Raw genomic sequence first — 23,911 nt, forward strand, 5'->3', positions numbered from 1 at the left:
ATATACCGAGCAAACAACAATCAAAAAAGAGCAGGAGTGGCAATATTAATTTCTGACAAAACAGACTTTAAAGTTAAATCCATCAGAAAGGATAAGGAAGGACACTATATAATGATTAAAGGGACAATACACCAAGAAGATATAACCATATTAAAGTTATGCACCCAATGACAGGGCTGCAGGATACATAAAACAAACTCTATCAGCACTGAAAAGTGAGATAGACAGCTCCACAATAATAGTAGGAGACTTCAACACACCACTTTCGGTGAAGGACAGGACATCCAGAAAGAAGCTCAGTAAAGACACGGAAGATCTAAATGCCACAATCAACCAACTTGACCTCGTAGACATATACAGAACACTCCACCCAACAGCAACCAACTATACTTTCTTTTCTAGTGCACATGGAACATTCCCTAGAATAGACCACATATTAGGTCATAAAGCAAGTCTTAGCAGAATCCAAAACACTGAAATATTACAAAGCATCTTCTCTGACCAGAAGGCCATAAAAGTGGAAATCAATAACAGGAAAACCAGGGAAAAGAAATCAAATACTCAGAAACTGAACAATACCCTGCTCAAAAAAGGCTGGATTATAGAAGATATTAAGAATGGAATAAAGAAATTCAGAGAATCCAATGAGAATGAAAACACTTCCTATCAGAACCTTTGGGATGCAGCAAAAGCAGTGCTCAGAGTCCAATTTATATCAATAAATGCACACATCCAAAAAGAAGAAAGGACCAAAATCAAAGAATTATCCCAGCAATTGAACAAATAGAGAGAGAGCAACAAAAAAAACCCACAGCACCAGGAGGAAACAAATAATAAAAATTAGAGCTGAACTAAATGAAATAGAAAACAGAAAAACAATTGAAAGAATTAACAAGACCAAAAGCTGGTTTTTTGAAAAACTCAACAAAATTGATAAACCATTGCCAAACTGACAAAAGAAAAACAGGAGAGGAAGCAAATAACTTGAATAAGAAATGAGATGGGCGATATTACAATAGTTCCAACTGAAATTAAAAGAATCATATCAGATTAATAAGAAAAACTATGCTCAAACAAATTTGAAAACTTGGAAGAAATGGATGAATTTCTTAGAAAGGGTAGAACAACTAAATAGACCCATCACAAAAGAAGAGATTGAAAAGGTAATCAAAAAACTCCCAACAAAAAAAAGCCCTGGTCCGGATGGCTTCACTGCAGAGTTCTACCGAACTTTCAGAGAAGAGTTAACACCACCACTACTAAAGGTATTTCAGAGCATAGAAAAGGGTGGAATATTACCAAACTCATTCTATAAAGCCACCATATCCCTGATACCAAAGCCAGGTTAAGGACACCACAGAAAAAGAAAATTATACACCTATATGTAGATGCAAAAATCCTCAACTAAATTCCGGCCAATAGAATTCAACAACATATCAAAAACATAATTCACCATGACCGAGGGGGACTCATGCCAGGTATGCAGGAATGGTTCAACATTAGAAAAACAAGGTAATCCACCACATAAATAAAACAAAAAACAAGAATCACATGATTTTATCAACTGATGCAGAAAAGGCATTTGACAAAGTTCAACACCGATTCATGATAAAAACTCTCAGCAAAATAGGAATAGAAGGAAAATTCCTCAACATAATAAAGGGCATCTATACAAAGCCAACAGCCAACATCACCCTAAATGGAGAAAGCCTGAAAGCACTCCCAGTGAGATCAGGAACCAGAAAAGGATACCCTTTATCACCGCTCTTATTCAACACTGTGTTGGAGGTCCTAGCCAGAGCAATTAGGTTAGATACGGAAATAAAGGCATCCAGATTGGCAAGGAAGAAGTAAAAGTATCTCTATGTGCAGATGACATGATCTTATACACAGAAAACCCTAAGGAATCCTCCAGAAAACTACTGAAACTAGTAGAAGAGTTCAGCAGAGTATCGGGATACAAGATAAACATACAAAAATCAGTTGGATCCCTCTACACCAACAAAATGACCATCGAAGAGGAAATCACCAAATCAATGCCATTTACAGTAGCTCCCAAGAAGATAACTTAGGAATAAATCTTACCAGCGATGTAAAAGACTTATACAAAGAAAACTACAGTACGCTTCTGCAACAAACCAAAAGAGACTTCCGTAAGTGGAAAAACATACCTTGCTCATGGATAGGAAGACTTAACATTATAAAAATGTCTATTCTACCAAAAGCAATCTATACATTTAATGCAATTCCAATTCAAATTCCAACGACATTCTTTAATGAGACGGAGAAACAAACCACTAACTTCATATGGAAGGGAAAGAGGCCCCAGATAAATAAGGCATTACTGAAAAAGAAGAACAAAGTGGGAGGCCTTACTGTACCTGATTTTAGAACCTATTATACCGCCACAGTAGTCAAAACAGCCTGGTACTGGTACAACAACAGATACATAGACCAATGGAACAGAATTCAGAATCCAGACATAAATCCATCCACATATGAGCAGTTGATATTTGACAAAGGCTCCAGAACAGTTAAATGGGGAAAAGACAGCCTTGTTAACAAATGGTGCTGCCATAACTGGATATCCATCTGCAAAAAAATGAAAAAAGACCCATACCCCACTCCATGCACAAAGATGAGCTCAAAATGGATCAAAGACCTAAATATAGAATCTAAAACGATAAAGATCATGGAAGAAAAATAGGGACAATGTTAGCAGCCCTACTACATCGTGTAAACAGTATACAAAACATTATTAAGAATGCAGAAGAAAAACTAGATAACTTGGAGCTCCTAAAAAATCAAACACCTGTGCTCATCCAAAGACTTCACCAAAAGAGTAAAAAGACTACCTACAGACTGGGAAAAAGTTTTTAGCTATGACATTTCCAATCAGCGTCTGATCTCTAAAATCCACACGATACTGCAAAAACTCAACTACAAAAAGACAAATAACCCTACTAAAAAATGGACAAAAGATATGAATAGACACGTCACTAAAGAAGACATTCAGGTAGCTAACAGATACATGAGGAAATGCTCATGATCATTAGCCATTAGAGAAACGCAGGTCAAAACTACAATGAGATTTCATCTCACTCCAACAAGGCTGGCAATAATCCAAAAACATAAAATAAGAAACGCTGGAAAGGCTGTAGAGAGATTGGAACACTTATACACTGCTGGCAGGAATGTCAAATGGTACAACCACTTTGGAAATCGGTTTGGCAGTTCCTTAAAAAGCTAGAAATAGAACTACCATACAATCCAGCAATCCCACTCCTCGGAATATATCCTAGAGAAACAAGAGCCTTTACACGAACAGATATGTGCACACCTATGTTTATTGCAGCACTGTTTACAATACAGCAAAAAGATGGAAGCAACCAAAGTGCCCATCGACGGATGAATGGATAAATAAATTATGGTATATTCACACAATGGAATAATACACACCGATAGAGAACAGTGAGGAACCTGTGAGACGTTTCATAACATGGAGGAACCTGGAAGGCATTATGCTGAGTGAAAACAGTCAGCTGCAAAAGGACAAATATTGTATAAGATCACTATTATAAGAACTTGAGAAACAGTTTAAACTGAGAAGAAAACATTGTTTTGTGGTTATGAGAGGAGGGAAGGAGGGAGGGTGGGAGAGGGGTATTCACTAATTAGATGGTAGATAAGAACTACTTTAGGTGAAGGGAAAGACAACACACAGTACAGGGGAGGTCAGCACAACTGGACTAAGCCAAAAGCAAAGAAGTTTCCTGAATACAACTGAATGCTTCGAAGGCCAGTGTAGCAGGGACATGGGCAGGGGGACCATGATTTCAGGGGACATCTAAGTCAATTGGCATAATAAAATCTATTAAGAAAACATTCTGCATCCCAATTTGAAGAGTGGCATCTGGGGTCTTCAACTCTAGCAAGCAGCCATCTAAGATGCATCAATTGGTCTCAACCCACCTGGATCAAACGAGAATGAAGAACACCAAGGACACAAGGTGATTAAGAGCCCAAGAGACAGAAAGGGCCACATGAACCAGAGACTACATCATCCTGAGACCAGAAGGACTAGATGGTGCCCTGCTACAACCGATGACTGCCCTGACAGGGAACACAACAGGGAACCCCTGAGGGAGTAGGAGAGCAGTGGGATGCAGACCCCAAATTCTCATGAAAAGACCAGACTTAATGGTCAGAGTGGAAGGACCCTGGTGATCACGGCCCCCAGACCTTCTGTTGGCCCAGGACAGGAACCATTCCCAAAGGCAAGTCTTCAGACAGGGATTGGACTGGACAATGGGTTGGAGAGGGATGCTTGTGAGGAGTGAGCTTCTTAGATCAGGTGGACACTTGAGACTATGTTGGCATCTCGTGCTTGGAGGGTAGATGAGAGGGTAGAGGGGGTTAGAAGCTGCCGAAATGGACTCAAAAAGAGAGAGTGGAGGGAGAAAGCTCGCTGTCTCCTTAGGGGGAGAGTAATTGGGAGTATGTAGCAAGGTGTATGTAAGTTTTTATGTGAGAGAGTGACTAGATTTGTAAACTTTCACTTAAAGCAAAATAAAAAATTTTTAAAAAAGACTTCTTGAACACTCACTGTCTGAATTCAGGTGGGAATCTTCCATAAAGACACAGCAAGATGTCTGGAAACAGCAAGATGTCTGGAAACATACACAATGTGTACCTCCTATTTTTCATACGTTGTCATGGAAGGTAAGGAAGTTCATACAGATTAGTTTAGGACCACCTCCTGACATAACCTGTGCTTAGTAGTACTTTGTAAGTAATTAGTGGCAAACTTTAAAATGTGCTGACTAAATTTTATCTTGAATTTATTATTAAAAACCAAGGGAAACCAAATTCGGTTTAACTTCACAGAAACAAATTTTCTGATTATTGTCAGGTGTCCATATAAGAGAGCAAATTAATACAGAGCTAAAGACAAGGCCAACAAAATGCATATCGTCAAGACCTAAAAAAAAAAAAAAAAAAAAATCAAGGAATATTCAGACTTGGAATACCCAATACAGGCATACTGTGTTTTATAGTGTTTCACAGATAACTGCATTTTTTACAAATTGAAAGTCTGTAGCAAGCCCGTATCCGGGAAGTCTATTGGAGGCGCCATCTTTCCAACAGCATGTGTTCACTTCGTGTCTGTGCTACATTTTGCTAATTCTTGCAATATTTTAAACTTTTTCAGCATTATTATATCTGTGATCAGTGATGTTTGATGTTACTATTGTAATTACTTTGGGGTACCACAAACCACACCCATATAAGACGGCAAACTTAATCGATAAACGTTGCGTGTGTTCTGACTGCTCTACTGACCGGCCATTTCCCCTATCTCCCTCTCTCCTTGGGCCTTCCTATTCCGAGACACAATATTGGAATTAGGGCCATTAAAAACCCTACAATGGCCTCTAAGTGTTTAAGTGAAAGGAAAAATTACAGGTCTCTCACTTTAAATCAAAAGGTAGAAATGATTAAGCTTAGTGAGGAAGGCATGTCAAAAGCTGAAACAGGCCAAAATCTAGGCCTCTTGCACCTAAGTCTGCCAAGTTGTGAATGCAAAGGAAAAGTTCTTGAAGGAAAATTAAAAGTGCTATTCCAGGGAACACATGAATGATAGGAAAGCGAAACAGCCTCATTGCTGATATGGAGAAAGTTTTAGTGGTCTGGATAGATCAAACCAGCCACAACATTCCCCTAAGCCAAAGTCTAATCCAGAGGAAGGCCCTAATTCTCTTCAATTCTATGAAGGCTGAGCGAGGTGAGGAAGCTGCAGGAGAAAAGTATGAAGAAAGCAGAGGTTAGGTCATGAGGTTTAAGGAAGGAAAGTATCTCCACAACACGAAAGTGCGAGGTGAAGCTGCAAGTGCTGATGTAGAAGCTGCGGCAAGTTATCCAGAAGGTACCTGAAGAAGGTGGCGACATTAAACAGCAGATTTTGAACGGAGATGAAACAACCTCATACTGGAAGAAGATGCCACCTAGGGCTTTCATAACTAGAGTGGAAAAATCAACGCCTGGCTTCAAAGCTTCAAAGGGCAGGCTGACTCTCTTGTTAGGGGCTAATGCAGCCAGCGACTTTAAGTTAAAGCCAATGCTTCTTTACCATTCTGAAAATCCTGGGGCCCTTAAGAATTTTTTTTTTTTTTTAAGAATTATGATGAATCTACTCTATGATGAATCTACTCTGCCTGGGTTCTATAAATGGAACAACAAAGCCTGAATGACAGTACATCTGTTTACAACATTGTTTACTAAATATTTTAAGCCCACTGTTGAGACCTGGAGCCCTAGTGACACAGAGCTTAAGAGCTCGGCTGCTAACCGAAAGGTTGGCAGTTCAAATCCACCAGCTGCTCCTTGGAAACCCTACGGGGCAGTTCTACTCTGTCGTATAGGGTAGCTATGAGTTGGAATCGACTCAACTGCAATGGTTTGTTGAGACCTACTGTTCAGAATAAAAGATTCCTTTTTCAAAATATTACTGTTCATTGACCATGTACTTACCTGGTCACCCCAGAGCTCTGATGGAGATGTACAAGGAAATTAATGTAGTTTTCATGCCTGCTAACACAACATTCATTCTGTAGCCCATAGATAAAGGATCAATTTCAAGTCTTATTAAGAAATAGATTTTTCTGAAAGTATGGCCCCCAGACACCCTTTTAACTCAGTACTAAAGTCACTCCTGAGGTTCCCCCTTGAGCCAAAGATTAGATAGGCCAATAAGACAAACAATAATATACACAAAACGAACAATACACACAGCCCAACCACATATACAAGACTAAATGTGCACACCAGCTCAGTGACAAGGACAAGAAGGCAGGAGGGGACAGGAAAGCTGGACAAATGGAAATGGGGAGCCCAAGGTCGAGAAGGGGGGAGTGTTGACGAGTTGCAGGGTTGGCAACCAACGTCACAAAACAATATGTGCGTTGTTTAATGAGAGACTAATTTGCTCCGTAAAGCCTCATCTAAAGCATAAAGAAGGAAGTGGGAAGAATTAAAAAAAAGTTTCCTAAGAACCAAATATCTTTGAAGAATAAGAATATGCCCTCATACTTGTATAACCCTTTCCAGTTGACAAATCACTTCTTGATATTTACTAGACTTTTACGATAAAAGCAATACACAGTTCTTACAAGAAAATTTCAAGAAATTTAAAGTATAAAAGAGAAAATCACTTTTATATTCATGGTCTCAATTGATCCTTGCAAATAACTTGTTGCAATACATATGGTAGACCTTTTTCTAGCCTGCTGTTTTTTTCACTTAAAAATAACGTTTTCTTATATCCTAGGCTTTAATAACTAAATGGGTGGAACACAATTTATTTCACCAAACATCTGTGAGTGGACATTTGTGCTGCTTCCTATTTTTCATTCTTAAAAATAATGTTGCAGTGCACATCCTCATTCATAAATCTGTGCAAATCTCTAAATCTCTCCTCAGAATAAATGCTAAGAGTGTCATGGATTGAATTATGTCCCCAAAAATATGTGCTGTAAATCCTAATCTCCATGCTTGTGGTTATAATCCCATTTGGGAACGGGTTGTTTTTGTTATGTTAATGAGGCAGGATTAGATCCTGAGTCAATTTCTTTTGAGATATAAAAGAGATTTAACAAAAAGAGCAGAGATAGGGGAAGACAGATGCCAAACCACATGAAGACTGCCCAGGAGAAGAAGCTCAGAGACAAGGACCTTCCTCCAGAGCCAAGAGAGAAAGCAAGCCTTCCCCTAGAACCAATGCTCTGAACTCAGACTTCTAGCCTCCTAAACTGTGTGAAAATAAATTTGTTTGTTAAAGCCAAACAAGAAAAAGAAAAGAAATACATTTTTTAAGGCTATTGCTGCCGTAGATAGTGATTCCTCTGATGGATCTGGGCAAAGTCAACTGAAAACCTTCTGGAAAGAATTCACCATTCTAGATGTTTGAATCACGGGAGGAGGTCAAAATATTAACACTAACAGGAGTATGGAAGAAGTTGATTACAACCCTCATGGATGACTTTGAGGGGTTCAAGACTTCAGTGGAGGAAGTAACTGCAGACGGGGTGGAAACAGCAAGAGAACTAGAATTAGAAGTGGAGCCTGAAGATGTGACTGAATGGCTGTAATCTCATGATAAAATTTTAACAGATCAGGAGTTGCTTCTTATGGATGAGCAAAGAAAGTGGTTTCTTGAGATGGAGTCTACTCCTGCTGAAGAAGCTGTAAACACTGTTGAAATGACAACAAAGGATTTAGAATATCACATAAACTTAGGTGATAAAGCAGTAGCAGGGTTTGAGAGAACTGACTCCAACTTTGAAAGAAGGCCTACTGTGGGTAGAACGCTATCAAACAGCATCAAAGAAATCTTTCACGAAAGGATATCAATATACTTCGTGTATGGATACAGCAAACTTTATTATTGTCTTATTCTAAGAAATTGCCATGGCTACCCCAACGTTCAGCAACCACCAACCTGATCAGTCAGCAGCCATCAACATCCAGGCAAGCCCCTCCACCATCAAAAAGATTACAAACATTACCAAAAATGACGAAGAGAAACCAGATAACTAGGAGCTCCTAAAAATCAAACACCTATGCTCATCTAAAGACTTCACCAAAAGAGTAAAAAGACCACCTACAGACTGGGAAAAAATTTTCAGCTATGACATCTCCGACCAGTGCCTGATCTCTAAAATCTACATGATTCTGTCAAAACTCAACCACAAAAAGACAACCCAATCAAGAAATAGGCAAAGGATATGAACCCACACTTCACTAAAGAAGATATTCAGGCAGCTAACAGATACATGAGAAAATGCTCTCGATCATTAGCCATTAGAGAAATGCAAATTAAAACTACGATGAGATTCCATCTCACTCCAACAAGGCTGGCATTAATCCAAAAAACACAAAATAATAAATGTTGGAGAGGCTGCGGAGAGATTGGAACTCTCATACACTGCTGGTGGGAATGTAAAATGGTACAACCACTTTGGAAATCTATCTGGCATTATCTTAAACAGTTAGAAACAGAACTACCATACAACCCAGAAATCCCACTCCTCGGAATATACCCTAGAGAAACAAGAGCCTTCACACAAACAGACATATGCACACCCATGTTTATTGCAGCTCTGTTTACAATAGCAAAAAGCTGGAAGCAACCAAGGTGTCCATCAACGGATGAATGGGTAAATAAATTGTGGTATATTCACACAATGGAATACTACGCATCGATAAAGAACAGTGACGAATCTGTGAAACATTTCATAACATGGAGGAACCTGGAACGCATTATGCTGAGCGAAATGAGTCAGAGGCAAAAGGACAAATATTGTATAAGACCACTATTATAAGATCTTGAGAAATAGTATAAACTGAGAAGAACACATACTTTTGTGGTTACGAGGGGGGGAGGGAGGGAGGGAGGGAGAGGGTTTTTTACTGATCAATCAGTAGATAAGAACTGCTTTAGGTGAAGGGAAGGACAACACTCAATACATGGAAGGTCAGCTCAACTGTACTGGACCAAAAGCAAAGAAGTTTCCGGGATAAAATGAATGCTTCAAAGGTCAGCGGAGCAAGGGCGGGGGTTTGGGGACCATGGTTTAAGGGGACTTCTAAGTCAACTGGCAAAATAATTCTAGTATGAAAACATTCTGCATCCCACTTTGAAATGTGGCGTCTGGGGTCTTAAATGCTAACAAGCGGCCATCTAAGATGCATCAATTGGTCTCAACCCACCTGGAGCAAAGGAGAATGAAGAACACCAAGGTCACACGATAACTAAGAGCCCAAGAGACAGAAAGGGCCACATGAACCAGAGACCTACATTATCCTGAGACCAGAAGAACTAGTTGGTGCCCGGCCACAATCGATGACTGCCCTGACAGGGAGCACAATAGAGAACCCGAGGCAGTAGGAGATCAGTGGGATGCAGACCCCAAATTCTCATAAAAAGACCATACTTAATGGTCTGACTGAGACTAGAGGAATCCCGGCGGGCATGGTCTCCAAACCTTCTGTTGGCACAGGACAGGAACCATCCTCGAAGACAACTCATCAGACATGAAAGGGACTGGACAGTGGGTAGGAGAGAGATGCTGATGAAGAGTGAGCTAATTATATCAGGTGGACACTTGAGACTGTCTTGGCATCTCCTGTCTGGAGGGGGGATGGGAGGATAGAGAGAGTGGGAAGCTGGCAAAATTGTCACGAAAGGAGAGACTGGAAGGGCTGACTCATTAGGGGGAGAGCAAGTGGGAGTAAGGAGTAAGATGTATATAAACTTATATGTGACAGACTGACTTGATTTGTAAACGTTCACTTGAAGCTCAATAAAAGTTAATAGAAAAAAAAGATTACGACTTGTTCAGATGATGGTTATCATTTTTTAGCAGTATTTTTTAATTAAGGTATGTACATTGTTTCTTTAGACATAATGCTACTGCATACTTAATAGACTACAATAGAGTGTAAATTTAACTTTCATATGCTCTGGGAAACCAAAAAATTCCTGTGGCTCGCTTTATTGCAATATTTGCTTTACTGTGGTCGTCTGGAACTGAACTCGCAATATCTCCAAGGAATGCCTGTATATTTCTAATAGCTACTTGTCAAAAAAAGGCACATTGGCACTGGAATAAGATTATAAAGATATCTAAATTAAATAATTAAATAATAAATTAAACTATGTCGGCATCTCCTGCCTGGAGGCGAGATGAGAGGGTGGAGGAGGTTGGAAGCTGGTGAAATGGAGATGAAAAGAGAAAGTGGAGGGAGAGAGCGGGCTGTCTCATTAGAGGGAGAGTCATTGGGAGTGTGTAGCAAGGTGTATATGGGTTTATGTGTGAGAGACTGACTTGATTTGTAAACTTTCACTTAAAGCACAATACAAATTATTTTAATTAATTAATTAATTAAAATTAACAAGTACTCTAGTTGTCTACACCAGCCTACTATGTGATTCAAAGACGTATGATTACTTTACCGTTCTTACACCATTAGAAAGTGACCAAAGTGAAACACAATCATCCCCTTAACAGGATCTTTCACAGAACACAAATTTTTCATTTTGATGAAGTCTAACTGTTTTCTCTTATGAGTTGTGTTTTTGGTGTTACAGCTAAGAAGGCTTCACCAAACCCTAAGTTCTGCAGATTTTGTCCTTTTTAAATCTAAAAGTTTTATTTTATATTTTATAGTTAAATCTATAATCCATTTTGAATTAAACCTTGACCTAGATCTCATACAAAAATTATTTTTGATTATTTAAGAGAATGAAAAAACAAGCTACAGACTGGGAGAAAATATTTGCAAAGCACCTAAGGACTCCTATTTTGAATATATAAATAGCTCTCAAAACTCAACAGTAAAAAAAGTAAATAATCCAATAAGGAAACGAACAAAAGGACATGAAGAGACATTTCGCCAAAGAGGATATACATGGATGGCAAATAAGTAATGAAAAGATTTTCAACCATTAGGAAAATGTAAATTAAGACTATAATGAGATAGCACTACACACTTTTCAGAACAGCTAAATAAAAAATAATGACAAGACCAAATGCTGGTGAAGATGCAAAGAAACTGGCAGAAATGTAAAGTATTACAGCCACTCTGGAAAATCGTTTGGCAATTTCTTTAAAAAATAAACATACATTTACCATTCGACTTAGCAATCACACTCCTGGGCATTTGTCTCTGAGATACAAAAACCTGTACATGGTTGTTCATAGCAGGTTATTTATAATAGCCAAAATCTGGAAATAACCAAAATGTCTTACAATAGGTGAATGATTAAACTGTGGTACATCCATACCATGGAATATTACTTAGCAATAAAAGGAAGTCTTGATACACATAACTTGAATGGACCTCAAAAGTATTATGCTGAATGACAAGAGCCAATCTCAAAAGGTCACATACTGTACAATTCCATTTACGTAATATTATTGGAAATGACAAAATTATAGCAATGGAGAACAGATTAGTGGTTGCCAGGGATTAGGTACAGCAGAAGCAAGGGGAGATGTATGAATCTAAAGGGGTAGCGTGAGTGATGGAATAGTTCTGTATTGTGACTGCAGTAGAGGTTACGTGAATATATACATGTGGTAAAATGATACAAAACTATACACATACTTTAGACTAACATCAATTTCCTAATTTTGATATTGTACGACAGTTATGTAATATGTAACCAAGTGGGGAAGCTGGGTGAAGGTACACATGACCTCTGTACAGTATCTTTGCAATTTTCCATGACTCTATAATTATTTCAAAATAAGTTTTTAAAAAATTCAGCATAAATTTGGGAGACATGATAGAATTTATAAATTTGTCAGAAAGGGTGACATCGTAACGCTAAACACAAATCAAACAAGGATGGGGTGGTCATGGTGCAGTCCAGTAAGAGAGTTGGAGAGTTTGTCAAACTTCCCAATAGAAAGAGCTCGATCAAACATTTATTGTGTACCTAGTACATGCAAAACATAGTGCTATAAGTAGTAGTAGTATAAAAAAAAAGGTCAAGCGCTTACCTTTAAATTAATTTACTTCTGAGACCAGTTGCTGATGAGCTGATTCCAACTTATGGTGGCTCCATGTGTGTCAGAGTATAACCGTACTCCACAAGGTTTTCAATAGCTGATTTTTCAGAAGTAGACTGCCAGGCCTTTCTTCTGAGGTGCCTCTGGGTGGACTCCAATCTCCAACCTTTCAGTTAGCAGCTCAGCGTATTAGGGAGGTGCAAACAGTTAACATGCTTGGTTCGAGCCCACCCAGAGGCACCTCGGAAGAAAGGTCTGGCAATCTACATCAAAAAAAATCAGCCACTGAAAACCCTATGGACCGCAGTCCAGTCCTACTCTGACACACAGAGTCTCCATGAGTCTGAATCAATGTGGAGGCAACTGGTTTCTGAGAGGACAAAATAATTACTAAAGGCCTCAGAGCCTTGCAAAAGCAGTTTCCTTTGTCTGGAATGCACTTTTCCTGTCACTTCTAGTTAGCTCCCACTCATCCTTCAACTCTCAACTACTTCTTCAGGGAAACCCTCCCTAACTCTCCCTATTGTCTCCCATGTTAGATCAGCTTCCCCTATTACACACACTCACCAGAAAAAAACACTGCCATCAAGTAGATTCGGACAAATAGCGACCCTATAGGGTAGAGCAGAACTGCCCCGTAGGATTTCCAAGGAATGGCTGGTGGATTTTAACTGCCGACCTTTTGGTTAGCAGCTGAGCTCTTTACCACTGCACCACAGCACCCCCTATTTTTCATTCTTGGCACTAATCAGCATTCACAAACAAGTAACTGTGTGATTATTTGATATTTATTTTCCCCATTAGCCTACACTCTCCAAAAGAGCTGAGACAGGTCTGTGTAGATTACTGCTGTATTCCCAGAACCCAGTGGCATGCCTAGCAATTGACAGAAGCTCAAAATACACTACATAAATAAATCCATACAAAGCTATAATTCATATGCTCAAATGAGTGGACAGACAATAAGAGTTACTGGGGTTTGGAAGAACTCAAGGTCACTTCAACCTGAGAAAGACAGTTAATATAGGATAGGATGTTCATGCAAAGGATTAAAACAAACAAACAAACCAAACCTGCTGCCGTGGAGTCAATTCCGACTCATAGCCACTCCACAGGATAGAGTAGAACCGCCCCATATAGTTTCCAAGGAGCACCTGGTGGATCTGAACTGCTGACCTTTTGGTTAAGCAGCCGTAGCTCTTAACCACTACACCACCAGGGTTTCCACGCAAAGGATTACCAAAAAAAAAAAAAACCAAACCCAGTGCCGTCAAGTCGATTCTGACTCATAGCGACCCTATAAGACAGGGTCGAACTGCCCCATAGAGTTTCCAAGAAGCACCTAGCGGATTCCAACTGCCGACCCTTTGGTCAGCAGCCATAGCACTTGACCACTACGCCACCAGGTTTCCATGCAAAGGATTAAAGAATCTCAAATTCGATGATGAATATGAACGTCAGCTTTTCAGCAACAGGAACTCATTAACAAAGTGAACACACGAAAGTGTCACGTCCAAAGTGTTCTTTAGGGAAAGTAAAGTGCAGATGAACCTAAACTGAAAGAGTAAGACATTAGAGACAAGTAAAAATAATCATGAGGATATTACTGTGGTAGAGCAGGCACAAATTGGTAAGGTCCTTAACGCTAGTGCGGCCACAGGAAGAGAGAGCTGTGAGAAACACTAACAATGAACAAACAACAGAACTTAAGGACTGATTAGATACAGGGGCATGAAACGGACAAGTCAAAGAGTAAGGAGATTTAACATTGAGTGATCAGTGAAAGACAGTACCATTAATAAAAAATTGGGAAGTCATGACTAACTCCTTGTCTTAGAAGAAATGTGCTTTGTTGGAAATATGTGGCATCCACACAACTGATGATATGAGACTAGATGTGAGAGAAAAGTCAAGGCTGGCAGGGTAGATGTGTGAACTGATCACAGTTAAGGCCAGGAGAGTGAGTGAGATTTCAGGGAAAAAACATAAAGGGCATTTAAAGCAATTTGATTTCCACCTTGTTCAAATTATGTTTATCAAGGTATTAGTCTTCCAGGCTATGAGCTCCTTGAGGGCATGTCTGATCTCATCCTTGCATTCCTGAAAGTACACCACCTAGCACCTACACTTTGTACTCCAAAAAGCAGTGCCTTTGACAGTGGGGTTTTTTTGTTTGTTTGTTTTTTTGGTAGCAGTACTTTGAAAGGTGGAGCTTTTACTTTAAATTAGTAAAATCAGTTCTGATACAAATCAACCAAGTGAGTTTAGATAGTTCAAGTCATTTATCCAAAGCTAATTTTCCAAGGCTCTACAACTGAAGAATTGACAGACTAGACTTTAGGACTCTGATAACCTATAAAAATAGGCACCCAAAAAGACTAGGGCTAACGCAAATCCCAATTACAAGTAAGGAATACTCTTCAAGAAGTTTCTGAATAAAATTAAGCAGGAAATATTGATAGAGTAAAACAGATGAAAATTTTCAATCATATGCACTACACAAGCTGACAATGTACAAAAGTAAAGAAGCTTCAGGTGAACTGAAGGATAATTGAAATCTAAATAGATAATTAAAGGGTAATTGAGAAAAGACACGACACCTATCCTTTTTGAAAGAACACAACCAGGGAAAAGTCACTGGGCTGCTTTCCCACAAAACATTCCTGGGCATTACAGTCAGAGATGGAGTAATGGGCTAATCTGATCCAATATATCAGTGAGCCATATTTCCCCGTTTGCAGTTTAAAAAAATAAAGTATTGTTAAAATGGATCAGGGGACAAAATTGTTGACAACCCCTCAAAATTAAATTATTATTGTATTGTCAATTTATTCCTTTTTGAGGTTGCAGTATGCCACATTGCTCTAATCCTGAATCATCAACAATGTCTTAGGTGCTTTCAGATAGGAGCAAGTGTTTGTTGGACGGCAAAAAACAGAAAAGAAACCGGTTGGAGTAACCGACTCTAGGAACCCAACAAATCATCTATAGTCTAACTACACCCTCTCATTGTGTTAGGCTGGCTTCCACCAAAAAAAACCAAACCGGTTGCCGTCGAGTCGATTCCGACTCACAGCGACCCTATAGCTTCCATAGTAAGTGTAAAAGTCCAACAACTCAAATAACCACTGGTAGACTAACCATTCACAGAGTTGGGCAGTTCGAACTTGTTGCAAAAGCTTTGTAAGTTATCTCCAGGTAAGTTTCACACCCTGGTCCTGGTTTTTTCACGAGCAGCAGAGTAAAAGCCTTTTTTCTTTTTAATTAAAAAAAAAAACACACACATTACTTCCCAGCATGATAATACGTTCCCTTCTTGCAATAAATGAAAATTGGGTCTCTTTTTCTCAGTGTTTGACTCCCCTTAGAGAAAAAAGGAATGCCAAGCCCCAGAAGTTTAGCGTTCCTTTAAACTCAGAACCGCGATTTCCTGGGCAGAGCGGAGAAAATAACCACAAACCGTAGAAGCAAGCCGCTGCAGCCCGTGCCCGGCAGCTGGGACGTGATAAGAGCAACACAGACCTGGACTGGCAGCTCTGAGGCTTCGGAGGGGTGGGGCTGGGGAACGGCCAAGGAGTCTGCACTTCTACTTGCCAAAGGTTCAGGGGGCCGAGTGGAAGTTCGTTCCCAGGCCGGCAGCAAGCCCGGCGCCTCACAGGCAGAGCCGCGGCCCGGAGAAAGGGCATCGCTAAGAGGAAGGTTCACAGAAGCGCTTGGCAAAGCCCAAGCCGCGCCGCTGGGTCAGTTGCCCGCACGCTCCACCACCCTGTCCACCGGACGCCGTCCTGGGTCCGGCACCAGTGGGAGCCTACGGAGTTGGAAACGTCTGTAGCTCGGCCGGGTACCATCTATCCCGTCCGCCCACCCCTCCTTACCCCCCGATCCGAGGCTGAGCCGGAGGCCACCCCAGGGGGTGGTGCCCAGGAGGCACGCCGCGCTTGGGGGAACGCTGCGGGGCGAGCTAGGGCTCCCGGGTCACGGCTGCGGCGGGTCACTCACCGAGAGGACGCTCATGCGGATCGGGGTCTCCAATAGGCACGCCATCTTGAACCTTCCCACCCAGCTGCTCCCGACGCCTTCGCGGGTGCCAGCACTTTCGACAGCGAACTCTTGGGGCCAACGGCAGCCACCTCTGCAAAAAATCAAGTGAGTAGACGAGAACGTGGTACGCTCTGGACACCGCTGAGATACCGGAAAGGCCCGCAGAAGGGAGAGCAAAGGGGAACCGCGCAAGGGTCCTCCCTACGAATCGTCGGCTCAGAAACAGCAGCTACTCTCGGGTTAGAGAGAGGGGCTGGGGCAGCAGTTTCCGCATGCGCAAAAAAATCTGCCGGCCCCACCTGTCTCTTGCGATGGGCGGAGCCTCGGGGGCGGAGTCTCGCGCTGGAGCTGCAAGTTACGCCGACTGGTTCGTTACAATTTGTGGGTTCGTGTAGTTGTATCCCGGAAAACTAGTATGTGGAGCCGTGTATATAGTTTGAAGTGCACTTTTACAGCCATTGTCTCTCTCTTTTCACCAATCCCTTGGCATCGTTATTATCTCCATTTTACAGGTGGAGAAACTGTGGCTCAGAAAAAGCTTTTCTGAGTAAGCGGCTATTTGCTTGAGGTTACCCGCAAAGCTAGATCTCGTAACCAGATCTTCTGCCACCGTTAAGAGTGTTTCACGCCCCAGCGCTGAAGTGTGACCCGCTTTAGCATTGTCTGCCCGACGCATTTATTCTGGTGTAAAGAGCCAGAATGCCTGGGTTTTTTATCCTTGCTACTTCACTTATCAGCTGCTTAATTTCTTGATCAGTTACTTAACCTATTAAGCTTAAGTTTCTTCATCTGTGAGATAAAGGTTATGAAGATAGAGAAGTCAATAAATGTAAAGCGCTTAGAATATTACTGAAACATAGAAAGCTACCTGTATATGTGTTAGCATTTCTCCAGCCTCTGAATCAATTGGGAAAAATTAGGGCAAATATCTGAATAATTCATACTAAAAAGTTATGATAACTGAAGCCAAATAAAAGTATGGTCCTAATTATATTTTTATAATTGTAACATATATATGTTATAATTTGTGGTCATGAATTGAGCTCTCCCTTTTTTTTTTTTTTTGGTGTGGATCAAACTGCTCTTGACTTAGCTAGACAGGTTTTACCTTTGTCCTGCTCGCAACCAGTAAGATTTTTCACAGGAGAGTTGCAATGAGCCTCTTACATTAGTTGTCTTTCTTCTATTTCTATGGCCACTCCCTGATTCAGGCTGTTATTACCTCTCCCCTGGACTAGCGCAACATCCTTCCAACTGGTCTTGTAGCCTCTAGCCTCCCCTTCACTTTGCTCTTCACATTTTCCCATCTTCCCCCTGTACATAATTTCTAAATTTATTGTAGCATTTGTCATCGTTGCTTGTGGGTCTGTGATCCCCAAGAAACTGTGAGTTCCTGGAAGGCAGGAATTTCATTTTAGATATTCATTCTGCTGTAACATTGTTTCCCAAACTGAAGTAATCTGCCTACCACCTACCTGCCAATCTACATCTGGGTATTATCATTCACTCAATATTTTTTCTTTAAAGCAAATGTTGACTCATTTAAAAATTTAAGCCTCATCCTAAACCATGATACTTTGTGAAATCAAGTTTGTTGTGCTCCTTATATTTTATTCGAGTACACATTGACATAAATATACAACTACAAAAAAGTTTAAATGCCCATCCATGTACCACCTAAAATCCTGCCATGTACCACATCCCACTACAGGACAGAGCATAACCCTTTGTTGTTGGTTGCTGCTGAGATGACTCCAACTCCTGTCAACCCCATAACCCGTAGACATAGCACAAAGAGGTTTCAGTTGAATTTTCAGTTGACATGTGTATGATACAAAGTTATTATAGCTGTATTTGGCCTATACTCCCTCCATTAGCTCAAGCAATACATTCTCTAGGAATCTCCTCCCCCAAGTATGGATTAGGTGCTTCCTTATATGTTCGTACATCATTCTGTACTTGCCACTAACATAGCATTTTTTTTTTTAATTGTTTACTTGTCTCCCCATTATACACTTCAGGGCAGACACTAGTGATTTTATCTTCTACATCTTTTATCTTCAATGCCTAGCAGAGCAGGGGTACTGGTGGTTTAGTTGTAGAATTCTTGCCTTCTATGTGGAAGACCCAGATTCGATTCCCAGCCAATGCACCTAAGGGCAACCAGCCACCACTCATCTGTGGAGGCTTGCATATTGCTATGATGCCGGACAGGTTTCAGCAGAATTTCCAGACAAAGACAGGCTAGGAAGAAAAGGCCTGGGGATCTACTTCTGAAAAATCAGCCAATGAAAACCCTGTGAATCACAACAGCCCAATTCTGTTGTGCACAGGGTTGCTAACAACAATAACAGCACAGAGTAGTCGCCTTGAATGAATGCTTGGCTTAGTTTCAGCACCTCCAAAGGCAGAGCCTGAGACAATGATTTGCACACAGTTAGGTGATTTGGGAAGTGCTTCTAGGAAACAGAAATGATGGGTCAAGGAGAGTGAAAAAGAAAAAAGAAAAGTCAGCATAAGGGTCCATTATTGAGGTTATCACTTGTTCCTCCAGAACCACTAAGTAATGTACAGAATGCCTCCCTGAATTATCCATCATGAGCCTGGAACATTTATCCACATTTATCCTATCCTGCATTGGTTGAGGGTTTCCCCAGGGTTGTTAACTGCATGCTCTCCTGTATGTGTTCACAGAACAGAGAGGACTTCTTTTACTTGATGCAGAAGAGCAGTCTGTAGACTCGCTCCTGGGATGTGTTGCAGGCAGCATGAGTCTGAGTTTGCATAGGACTTTCACTACAGATGTGGCTGAAATCAGAAGGTGACTGGTAATGCAATTTAGAGCATCCAACACCTCTGCTACCCCACCCAGGCTGTCTGTTTTATTTCCAGAAGACTGGCATGGCCATTTTACAGGAAAGGAGCCTTGAGTAACAAAACCCCTAACCTTGGAAGATCCAGGAACTGAGCTTCTAGGTAAAAGTTTTGATGCTAAGTAGCTTTAGGCAAATTCTTCAAAGCTATGTAATACATAGAAACTGGGTAAGAATTTTTGATTCAGCCTCCGTATAACAGCAAGGAAATACACAGTGGGTAATTTACGTATACATTAAGTAAGTTTTTTTCCCTTTAATATTGAAAAAGGAACTCATTTAGAAGATAAAAAAGAGGACCTAGCCAAGAATCCTAGAAATGCATTCATTCAACAAAATATTCTTGAGTACTGTCTATGTGCCAGGCACTGTGCCCAGCAAAGGGAATACAATTATGAACACGAGAGATATATTATCTGTTCTCACAGAGCTTTCAGGCAAGAGGTGAAGAGAGACAAATGGACAAATCATTAGAATGTAGGGTGATAAGTGACAGGGTGTGGGGCTAGGTAGGCCCATAGGAGGGGAACCTCACCAGGAATGAGATTATAGGAAGTCCTTCTGGTGGAGGTGACACCCTCCTTCTGACCTGAAGTATAAAGAATAGGCCAGGCAAAGTTCAGTGTACTACTCCACAGAGTCTGACTTGTCCATAAACATTTGTCTAATTGAACAACTAAAACGGCACTTCTTTGGGTTTAGGTGTGGGAATGCTGGTCAAAAAACAAAACAAAAACTTTGCCATCAGGTAGATTCCAACTTATGGCAACCCCATGTGTTGCAGAGTAGGGTTTTCTTGGCCATAATCTTTACGGAATCAGATAGCCAGGCCTTCCTTCTGTAGCACCACTGGGTAGGTTTGAACTGCCAACCTTTAGGTTAGTAGCCAAGAGCAAACTTAGAGATTCTCCAAAATCAATGCTAGGAAAAGAACTCTAATTTTTTACAGGAGGAGAAGAGCCACTAAAAAAAATGGCAGATTTTCAGACAAGGAAAATATTAGCCCAAGAGACAAAAAGGGCTACGTAAACCAGAGTCTCCATCAGCCTGAGACCAGAAGACTAGATGGTGCCCGGCTACCCCCAATGACCTCCCTGACAGGGAATAAAGCAGAGAATCCCTGACGGAGCAGGAGAAAAGTGAGGTGCAGAACTCAAATTCTACTGAAAAGACCATATTTACTGGTCTGACTAAGACTGGAGGAACCCCAGAGGACATGGCCCCCGGACTCTCTGTTGACCCAGAGCTAAAACCATCCTCAAAGCCAACTCTTCAGCCAAAGATTAGGCTGGACTATAACATATAAAATGATATTTATCTAGAGGCAAGAGGAGAAGGCAGAAAGGGATAGGAGCTGGTTGAATGGACAAGGGAAATTTGGGGTAGAAAGGAGGAGTGTGCTGTCACATTATAGGGATAGCAACTAGGGTCACATAACAATGTGTATATAAATTTTTGTATGAGAAACTAACGAGCTGTAAACTTTTACTTAAAGCAAAATTAAAAAAAAAAAAGCAGATCTTCAGATGGCTATGCCATCTTCTGGGTTGCCGCTAATAGCAACCCACCATCCCCATGCCACCCCCCACCCCAAGCAATGGTGAGAATATTAGGCAGATGTGTTTGAAAATGGAAAAGCAAAGATAACAAGTTGCGCAAAGTAAGTCCAATCATTTTATCATTTACACTACAGAAATGGAATCTGGAAGTCATAAAACCTATAACTAAGAGTTATTATGTTGAGTATGATGATTAAGGTTGTATGTCAACTCACAGGAAACCCAAGGTAGCAAGGGTGAGTGTGCCATCACATTATAGGGATTGCAACTAGGGTCACATAACAATATGTGTATAAATTTTTGTATGAGAAATTAACTTGACCTGTAAACTTTCACCTAAACTACAATTAAAAAAAAAAAAAGATTGTGTGTCAACTTGGGAATCATGGCTAGACCATGATTCCCAGTATTGTGTGGTTATCTACCATTTTGTCATTGGATGTGATTCTCCTATGTGTTATAAATCCTATCTCTATGGTGTTCATGAGGTGGGATTAGTGGTAGTTATGTTAATGAGGCAGGACTCAATCTACAGGATTAAGCTGTATGTTGAGTCAATCTCTTTGAGATATAAAAGACAGAAGTGAGCAGAGAGACATGGGGACTTCACACCACCAAGAAACAAGAGCCAGGAGAAAAACACATCCTTTGGACTAGGAGTCCCTGTGCTGAGAATCTCGTTGACCTGGAAAGATGGATGACAAGGACCTTTCCCTGGAGCCGACAGAAAAGGAAAGTCTTGCCCTGGAGCTGGCACCCTGAATTTGGGCTTCTAACCTCCTCGGCTGTGAGAGAATAAATTTTTCTTTGTTAAAGCCACCCACTTGTGGTATTTCTGTTATAATGGCTGTCATAGATTGAACTGTCCCCCAAAAAATGTGTGTTATCAGTTGGACTGGGCCACGATTCCTGGTATTGTGTGCTTTTCAGATGTGTTGTAAATCCTGCCTCTATAATGTTAATGAGAGAGAATGGGCGGCAGTTGTGTTAGTGAGGCACAACTCAACCTACAGGATTATATTGTGTCTTGAGGCACTCTCTTGAGATATAAAAGGTAGAAGCAGAGAGAGAGGGGGACCTCCTACCACCAAGAAAGCAGCACCAGGAGCAGAGCACATCCTCTGGACCGAGGGTCCCTGCACCCGAGAAGCTCCTTGACCATGGGAAGATTGAGGACAAGGACCTTCCTCCAGAGCCAACAGAGACAGAAAGCCTTCCTCTGGAGCCAACACCCTGAATTTGGACTTTAGCTTACTTTACTGTGAAGAAATATATTTCTCTTTGTTAAAGCCATTCACTTGTGGTGTTTCTGTTATGGCAGCACTAAATGACTGAGAAAGAATTTGGTACCAGGAGTGGGGTGCTGCTGTAACAGATACCTAAAATGTGGAAGCAGTTTTGAAACTGTGAATGGATAAAGTTGAAACAGTGGCAGAGGACAAGCATGGCAGAGAACCTGCAGTCATAGAGAAGCGGCAACAGCAGAGAACCAACAGCAGCAGAACCAGGAGGCTAGCATGAGACAGTGCTGGAGCCAACCCACAGAGTGAGAGAACTGAGTGCCTGTACATCTGAGGCTTCCTGGTAGAATGGGGTGCCTCTAGACACTTATCCGCGGAGCTAGGCTTGCTGACCCACGGAGCCAGAGAACTGAGTGCCTATGTGCAGGAGGCTTCCTGGCAGAGTGGGGTGCCTCCAGGCACTTATCTGTGGAGCTACAGAGCTTTGGAACACTTGCCCCAGCAGGGCAGATGTGGGCGTGAGGCCCTAGGAGCTGAGAGGCCAAGAAACCAGGAAGCAGAAGCTGAAGAGACAACACAAGAAGATGACCTGCCTCAGTCTCAAAAGGTATGGGCATGACCTCAGGGGTTTCAAAGGGTGTAGCCATGGCCTCTGGTGTTTCTAAGAGTGGAGTTGCCGCTCAGTTGGAAGAGGAGAATGGCACGCCTAAAGCCTAGGGAGCAGAGTTGCTGTCTCAGTGGGCCTAGAAGGCAGAGCTGAAGCCCAGGGCTGAGGGTCCTCCACCCAGAATCTGGACAGTGTGGCCAAAACCTAGAGTCTGGAGGGCAGGGCCATTGTGTAAATTGTCTCAGAGAACAGAAGATTATTTTCAAAGCTTTGAGGGCTAACGTAATGTGTTCTGCTGACTTGCTTAGTACCTGTTATCCCTACTTTTCCTCCAGTTTGTCCCATTTGGAATGGAAATGTCTAGCTTGTGCCTGTTCTGCCATTGTACCTTTGGAAGCAGATAACTTGTATTCTAGATTTCACAGATAAAGAGGAATTTTTAGATTTTAGACTTAGAGTTAAGACTGTTGGTATGATATGATGGGTGAATGTTTTGCATGTTGCAAGGATGTGATTTTTTGGGGGCCAAATGGTAGAATGTCATGGATTGAATTATGTGCCCCCAAAAATATGTTCATCAGTTAGGCTGAGCCATGATTCCTGGTATTGTGTGCTTTTCCTGAGTGCTGTAAATCTTACCTCTAAATAATCTTAATGAGAGAGAATGGGCAGCAGTTGTGTTAGTGAGGCAGGACTCAATCTACAGGATTTGATTGTGTCTTGAGGCAATCTCTTGAGATATAAAAGATAGAGGCAAGTAGAGAGACAGGGGGACCTCCTAAACCATGGGAAGATTGAGGACAAGGACCTTCCTCCAGAGCTGACATAAAAAGCCTTCCCCTGGAGCCAACACGCTGAATTTGGACTCTTAGCCTATTTTACTGTGAAGAAATAAACTTCTCTTTGTTAAAGCCATCCACTTGTGGTATTTCTGTTATGGCAGCACTAAATGACTAAGACAGCAGCCCTAGATGACTGAGACAAATCCTGTGTTAAAAATAATCAAAACACAAAG

At 41.2% G+C, this 23,911-nt stretch overlaps 1 protein-coding gene across 5 annotated transcripts in view; it reads right to left on the reverse strand.

Annotated features, from left to right (window-relative positions):
* Positions 1–16,844, reverse strand: part of ARMC8 (armadillo repeat containing 8) — a 203,085-nt gene extending 186,241 nt beyond the window's left edge. For all 5 annotated transcript variants that reach the window (XR_007515555.1, XR_007515556.1, XR_007515557.1 and 2 more), the window contains exon 1: positions 16,575–16,844. Coding sequence is in view for 2 of the 5 variants with exons in the window: in XM_049870498.1 (XP_049726455.1) it covers positions 16,575–16,619 (45 nt within the window). In the remaining 3 variants the exon portion in view is untranslated. The remainder of the gene's footprint in view (positions 1–16,574) is intronic.
* Positions 16,845–23,911: the final 7,067 nt, after the last annotated feature.

Source organism: Elephas maximus, chromosome 26 (genome assembly GCF_024166365.1).
Source record: "Elephas maximus indicus isolate mEleMax1 chromosome 26, mEleMax1 primary haplotype, whole genome shotgun sequence".
Classification (NCBI taxonomy): Eukaryota; Metazoa; Chordata; class Mammalia; order Proboscidea; family Elephantidae; genus Elephas; species Elephas maximus.